The following is a 7924-nucleotide window of genomic DNA, read 5'->3' on the forward strand; positions in this document are numbered from 1 at the left end:
TATTACTTAGTGTTTACCACCTACATTACTTTGTCTATTACTAGGATTTAATACAGACTTTTATAATATTACTTAGTGTTTACCACCTACATTACTTTGTCTATTACTAGGATTTTACCATACAGACTTTTATAATATTACTTAGTGTTTACCACCTACATTACTTTGTCTATTACTAGGATTTAATACAGACTTTTATAATATTACTTAGTGTTTACCACCTACATTACTTTGTCTATTACTAGGATTTAATACAGACTTTTATAATATTATTAGTGTTTACCACCTACATTACTTTGTCTATTACTAGGATTTAATACAGACTTTTATAATATTACTTAGTGTTTACCACCTACATTACTTTGTCTATTACTAGGATTTAATACAGACTTTTATAATATTACTTAGTGTTTACCACCTACATTACTTTGTCTATTACTAGGATTTAATACAGACTTTTATAATATTACTTAGTGTTTACCACCTACATTACTTTGTCTATTACTAGGATTTAATACAGACTTTTATAATATTACTTAGTGTTTACCACCTACATTACTTTGTCTATTACTAGGATTTAATACAGACTTTTATAATATTACTTAGTGTTTACCACCTACATTACTTTGTCTATTACTAGGATTTAATACAGACTTTTATAATATTACTTAGTGTTTACCACCTACATTACTTTGTCTATTACTAGGATTTAATACAGACTTTTATAATATTACTTAGTGTTTACCACCTACATTACTTTGTCTATTACTAGGATTTAATACAGACTTTTATAATATTACTTAGTGTTTACCACCTACATTACTTTGTCTATTACTAGGATTTAATACAGACTTTTATAATATTACTTAGTGTTTACCACCTACATTACTTTGTCTATTACTAGGATTTAATACAGACTTTTATAATATTACTTAGTGTTTACCACCTACATTACTTTGTCTATTACTAGGATTTAATACAGACTTTTATAATATTACTTAGTGTTTACCACCTACATTACTTTGTCTATTACTAGGATTTAATACAGACTTTTATAATATTACTTAGTGTTTACCACCTACATTACTTTGTCTATTACTAGGATTTAATACTCAGTACAGACTTTTATAATATTACTTAGTGTTTACCACCTACATTACTTTGTCTATTACTAGGATTTAATACAGACTTTTATAATATTACTTAGTGTTTACCACCTACATTACTTTGTCTATTACTAGGATTTAATACAGACTTTTATAATATTACTTAGTGTTTACCACCTACATTACTTTGTCTATTACTAGGATTTAATACAGACTTTTATAATATTACTTAGGTTTACCATCATACTTTGTCTATTACTAGGATTTAATACGACTTTTATATATACTTAGTGTTACCACCTACATTACTTTGTCTATTACTAGGATTTTAATACAGACTTTTATAATATTACTTAGTGTTTACACCTACATACTTTGTCTATTACTAGGATTAATACAGACTTTTATAATATTACTTAGTGTTTACCACCTACATTACTTTGTCTATTACTAGGATTTAATACCAGTACAGACTTTTATAATATTACTTAGTGTTTACCACCTACATTACTTTGTCTATTACTAGGATTTTAACCAGTACAGACTTTTATAATATTACTTAGTGTTACCACCTACATTACTTTGTCTATTACTAGGATTTTAAACCCAGTACAGACTTTTATAATACTACTTAGTGTTTACCACCTACATTATTTGTCTATTACTAGGATTTTATACAGACTTTTATAATATTACTTAGTGTTTACCACCTACATTACTTTGTCTATTACTAGGATTTAATAACCAGTACAGACTTTTATAATATTAATTAGTGTTTACCACCTACATTACTTTGTCTATTACTAGGATTTTAAACCCAGTACAGACTTTTATAATACTACTTAGTGTTTACCACCTACATTAATTTGTCTATTACTAGGTTTGGCCTCATTGACTTTGGTCACACAGAATGAAGCCATCTGTATGTTCCATACAAACAAGTATATTATTCCCTCTCTCTTTGTCAATAGACTGTACAACTCACCTTACAACTACTCATTTCTTCAGCTCTAACTGTAAAAAAAATCAATTAATGACATTTAAATGCTGACATGGATTCAAATACATACAAACATATTTGCGGTAATAAGAGCCAAGGGTGCTTAAATAATTGTAACAAAAGCGGGAGCTTATTAATGAACCAAACTGTAAATTGTGGAGGAAAAAAGTACTCTTGTACTCATGGTACACTGATCTGTTACAGTAAACATGTTCATGCCTTTTATCCTTTGAAACACATTATCATGTTGTGATTCACATGTAAAAGATTCACAAGTTCATGTTATATGGGATACAATGCTGATATTAGACCATTGGTATAACTTGTTGGTGTATATATCATATGGACATTGTATATAAGGAGTGATCCTAAAAGTAAGAATTCCATTGGTATAATTCTTGGTATATATCAATATACAGTTGTTGACTGGGGTTGAGGGAAACAGATGATTTGTTGGACCCGAAGACAAACTGTTGCTGAAGGCCAAAGGCAACTGTTGCTGAAGGCCAAAGGCCGAGAGGAACCGTTTGTGTGCGGGTCCAACAAATCATCTGTTGCCCGAAAGCTCATTCGATAACTGTTTTGTTATATCCCATTGTGACGTCACTCCAGTCCAACAGCACATTTTAACGGTGGATTTTAACAGTTCTTTGGACCGCTGGACGGAACAGTTCATTTATTGGAATTTTTGTCGATATAATTTATATAGAGACTATTTTATAGGAGTATAACAATATAAGCGACTTACCTATGATTCTCCCCTTCTGATAATTCTGTAGCCTGTTTAAAACAAACAATAACATGTGGATCATCATCAATATGATTTGTGAGAGCTTTAGGAGATGACTTCTTTCTATTTCAGGATCCACCAATATCTATAGTGTCTCTACTGTTACGTGAGTATACAGGGGTTTCATGGTCTTTCAGGAGAAATGGCACAATTACAATTTAAGGGGGTATTTTCTATACTATCTGTATGCTATATAATGTAATTTAGCCCAAATCAGGTGGTACTATAGCTAGGTTTAACTGGCAAGAAGTACTAGGTACGCCTGATATTGGCACTACGGAGTATACATGGTGTTCTATACACCAGGGCTCTCACAGTACAGTACCATTACAGAAAAACAAATATTGTTTAGGTACAGAGTGAAAGGCAATGAGAAGCAGTTTTTCAGATGCCCAAGGAACTAAACAAGGTTTTCAAAAATAGGCTTTAATAAATGGTAATCAATGTTACTCACGTTAAAGGTTTTTCTATTTTTCCTCCTGGAGATCCAACTATTTCTCCCAATGTTCCCTCATAACTTCCTAAAAAATCCTGAAATTATCATCACTATTCTAAATTTCTGATCATTCAAACCTGCTGTACACAACAATCTGTATATATATAACTGTGTTAAAATTGAAAAGTTTAACATGCATGTTGGCTTCTTGAGCTCGATAAAAGAATAAAACATAAAGAGAGGTAAAGTACACTGTCATAATGGAGAACATAATTAATTCATAAAGTCACAAAATAAAAATATGATGTGCAGTTTTCATTATGGAGCACTTGTACAAATCAAAGAACTTCAGTCATAATTCATCAGAAAGAGTCATGTGGAGTTCTTCATTTTAATACTGAGTACTACAGTACTGGTATAAAAGAAACTAAGATATCCAAACAACAAAACAACTTACGTGAGCATCAAGACTGGCAGTATTGGAGTCTACATCATATCTGTAATATCAGAACAATACATGTATATTGGAGTCTACATCATATCTGTTATATAGAACATTACATGTACATTGGAGGCTACATCATATCTGTTATATAGAACATTACATGTATATTGGAGTCTACATCATATCTGTTATATAGAACATTACATGTATATTGGAGTCTACATCATATCTGTTATATAGAACATTACATGTACATTGGAGTCTACATCATATCTATTATATAGAACAGACAGAGCACAAAACAATATCCCCCGCAAACGTGTTTCGGGGGGGATAATAATAAATCTGTACAAGCTTATAATATAGTGGAAATAAACTAGATGTGTTGTCCAGGAGGCCAAATTTTACCCTCCACCCCTCAAACATATATTATTCTACATAAAGTCAAATGTAAGGAAAATACTTACATGTCAAATCTTAATTTCTGAGATTCTTCGAAATAGTACTGCATTGTAAATTTCTTCACAAAGTCTGGGTCCAGTGTATCTTTTATCATCTCTGTTCGTCCGACCTAAAAAGTTGCATGATTTTCATTGAGTATATAGCTACAGTACTTGTGCAATTCATGGGCATAAAAACATCAACATATATATATATACAACAACATACAGCAAACAGATGACTGGCTATTGAAATGTATGGTATCAAGACTTTTAAATACATGTACATCAATTTACATACAAAAACTTTTCCATTTCCTTAAAATTCATCATTTTTGTATCATTTTAATAACTTTGTCTGAGCAAAATCAAGCAAACCCACTTGTCTATTTGACTGTTTGCATGCTACTGTAAAAACAATTGTTACTGGTACAGTTTTGTAGAAGTAAATTCACACATGTCATATGCCAGTTCTCCTAAATCTTTGGTATACAAGAAGCTTCTACTATTTCACTTCAAAACTCACTCATATGTATTTAATACAACTGTATATTGCAAGTCTGTTACACTATTTTTTGTGTAGTATATTTGGGTAATCATGACCAAATGACCTAAAAACTCACCTCATAGAATGAGCCTGTTTTCCTATCCTTAGTGTACATGACACACATTGGATCTGATTTAGAAAACAAATCAGCATCCTTCAATCCCCTGAAACGATAAGTAATACAGTGAACAAAGTATTTCTCAGTCATCAGTACTAAAATATATCCTGAATTATATATATATAGAAATAAAAAACATTCGTAGTGAATGCAACTATGTGTTGTGATTCGAAAGACCTTATTTATGTAATAACATGCCCCGGATGTAAGGAATTTTACATTGGAGAGACCAGTAATACACTGAGAGCCCGTGTCCGTATACACAAACGACATATTAATGTACCGGAGTACAGGAAAATAAATTTAGGTAAACATTTTGACATTTGCGGAAAGAAAAGGTTTACTATATTTCCATTCTATAAAATGGCGTCACAATACACAATGACTATACTGTCATGACGTCATCTAATGTTGTTAAGCATCTGAAGAACATGATGAAAGCACTAATGCTAAACTAACAACGTGTTTCAATTTTTTATTTCTATATGTTTACCGGACACTGAGAATTTAATGTTATTCAATATATATAAGCCATTTGACTGTCTGGACCACATATCCTACAGGAATCAAATCCAGTAAATCACAAACCAACTCATATGAAGGGATATTAGAAATACTGTATTCAACCCAATAATTATAAGGACCCATGTCTCAGGCCCTATAAGCGCCCTTCCCCTTTTGGGGCCTCAATTTCAATTGCCCAGCCATAAATAAAGACAAAACTATCAAAACTGTATAAGCTTTGCATTAAATTCGTCTTATTTAGCACCTTTCCATTTTTTTCAATTTTTTAAATGCCCTGGGCACTTATTGGGTTGAATATGGTAATAAGGATTCCAATAAACACATTTTGAGAAATTTCAAATAGCAATTAGATTGTAGCTGGAATCAACAATGGCAAGTTTGAGCTGAATTTCTTACAAGGGTGCCTAGAGCAAGAACGATATGGTAGCAAGTGTGACACTCCAGCATGACACTCCTGTATTTGAGTAACAGTTTTGCATTTAAGCAATTCATTGTGTTACCCAAGATTCTGTAAAATGAAACAGATTTGGGTTTTTTTTTTAAATAACAATAATAAACCATGATCTTGGCACCCACTGAAGAATGATCAATGTTTGACAATGGAAAAAGGGATCTTTCCTCTGCATACTTTTCAAACTTTTTCTTCATTGTACATGTGAAATTTGAAAATGACCCTTTTAGTACGTACTTTCTGAGATATATAGCAGTAACAAACAAATATCAATATCCAAGATGGCGTCCTGTCGGCCATCTTGCTCAATGATCGTTTCCAATATGCAATATGCACAACTAGGGACCCTGGGGAACCTGCACATGAAATTTGAGACAGATCCCTTCAGTAATTTCTGAATAATAGCAGTAACAAACTTCAAGTATCAAAATCCGAGATGGCGTCCTGTCAGCCATCTTGTTCACCGATTGCTGGATGGATAACTGTGACATTTGCTGTCTTCCATATGGTTAGGACTTTGTGCTCATCAGTGGATTGTTGGAAGATCTATATATAGGGGTTCAGTGATAATTCCAGCAGTTTCTTTTATTAACTTAAGATGGACTTTGTCAGGCCCTTGAGCTTTAGTTGATTTCAGCTGCACGAGTATTTTTTCACCTCAGCTTTATCTACATTTATAATATCATGTATTCGGATTTTTGAGAGTTCTTCATTTACTTATTTTGATGGAATGGCAGAGTATATGACTTGTGTCTTCTATGGTAAATATGTAATATAATTATTTTTATTTTAAAAATTCATAAAAATATTGTCAATGTCGATATATACAATGTATGGGGTACACAGTATCCACTCAAACGTTTTTAACCTAGATATCAGTGGACAAGCAAAACGACAGCGAGGCAATCTGACTGCATTTTCCAAGTTCATAGTGAAATAAAGGTATGTTAATATATTATTTCGTGTTTGAATTTATGATTCCCTATTAAATATGTACATATTTATCCATGTTTGACGAAATACGGGCGACTTATGTAAAGGCAGGTGTACCTCTTCCAAGCGAGCCGTTGGTTCCCCTGTCCTTTTATATAGTATATAGGCCTAGTAAACATGTATACACAGCAGACTTTCTCACAACCTACGTTACAAGTCCCTGTGGATTTAGCGGTGCTACCGGACCTGGTCCCATTATTTGTCCCAGCAAAGGTTGTGTTGTAGTGTTATGCCTAAGTATTTACGACTGTACTCGTTCTAGTGTATGGTTTAACAGTGTGTAGTTAGTGTGTATTTTGTTTCGTTTAGATGGGATGCTGATAGTAGCCTTGGGCAAACAAATCAGGGCGAACGGGTTTAGTCTGTTAGTCAGTTAGTTCGACCTGTCACCTGGACAGACACAGTATTTATATATATAATTACCTGCATGACACAGTAATTTCTACTTGAGATGCCGGTACTGCAGCTGTCCCGGCCTGGAAATTCCCCTGTGCACCTGGATAACCCGCCATGGCAGCTTTAAAAGCTTAAAATGTTATCCAAGATTTGCGTTAAAATTTGCCCACTTCCTGTTTATGTTTCTTCTCGAGGAGCCTAAACTTCCGGTGAACTATCACAGTTATCTCCCTGTCAGCCAGACACAGTCCGCTCGTCATTTCATTTTCAAACAGATACTGGCTGGCGACATATTATCGTGAAAAAATAGCGATTTTTCTCGATTTTTTTCTAAACGTTGTATTTAAATTTAGATTTTTTAGAGTTGTGAATAAGCTTTAGTCCACAACACTTTAAATAAATAAGCTTTAAGTGAATTTATATGATATTTTACAATAAAACACAGCCCTTTGAAAAAAGTCGGTCAAATAGGTTTTCGTGTCATTTTACTGAACATATTATCGTGATTTTTTTCAAAAAAATATTAAAAATAGTTACGTGTGATGGAATAAATTAAATTTGGTATCAACATAAAAGATAAACATTTGAACTATTTTTAAAAAAAATAATTGATGTAAAAACTGCGTTTCAAACGAGAGAAAACGTGTATTTGTTTATAACATGTCAAATCGTTAGAT

At 32.5% G+C, this 7924-nt stretch overlaps 1 protein-coding gene across 1 annotated transcript in view; it reads right to left on the reverse strand.

Annotated features, from left to right (window-relative positions):
- The window catches only part of LOC138305127 (copine-5-like), a 33342-nt gene extending 25879 nt beyond the window's left edge, over window positions 1-7463 (reverse strand). The window contains exons 1-7 of the mRNA XM_069245527.1: window positions 7275-7463; window positions 4841-4928; window positions 4245-4348; window positions 3790-3829; window positions 3351-3427; window positions 2855-2886; window positions 2092-2120 (exon numbers count right to left, since the gene is read on the reverse strand). Coding sequence (XP_069101628.1) covers window positions 2092-2120; window positions 2855-2886; window positions 3351-3427; window positions 3790-3829; window positions 4245-4348; window positions 4841-4928; window positions 7275-7363 — 459 coding nt within the window. The 5' untranslated portion in view covers window positions 7364-7463. The remainder of the gene's footprint in view (window positions 1-2091; window positions 2121-2854; window positions 2887-3350; window positions 3428-3789; window positions 3830-4244; window positions 4349-4840; window positions 4929-7274) is intronic.
- Between the last annotated feature and the right edge of the window lie 461 nt (window positions 7464-7924).

The sequence above is a fragment of the Argopecten irradians genome, chromosome 12 (assembly GCF_041381155.1).
Source record: "Argopecten irradians isolate NY chromosome 12, Ai_NY, whole genome shotgun sequence".
NCBI lineage: Eukaryota > Metazoa > Mollusca > Bivalvia > Pectinida > Pectinidae > Argopecten > Argopecten irradians.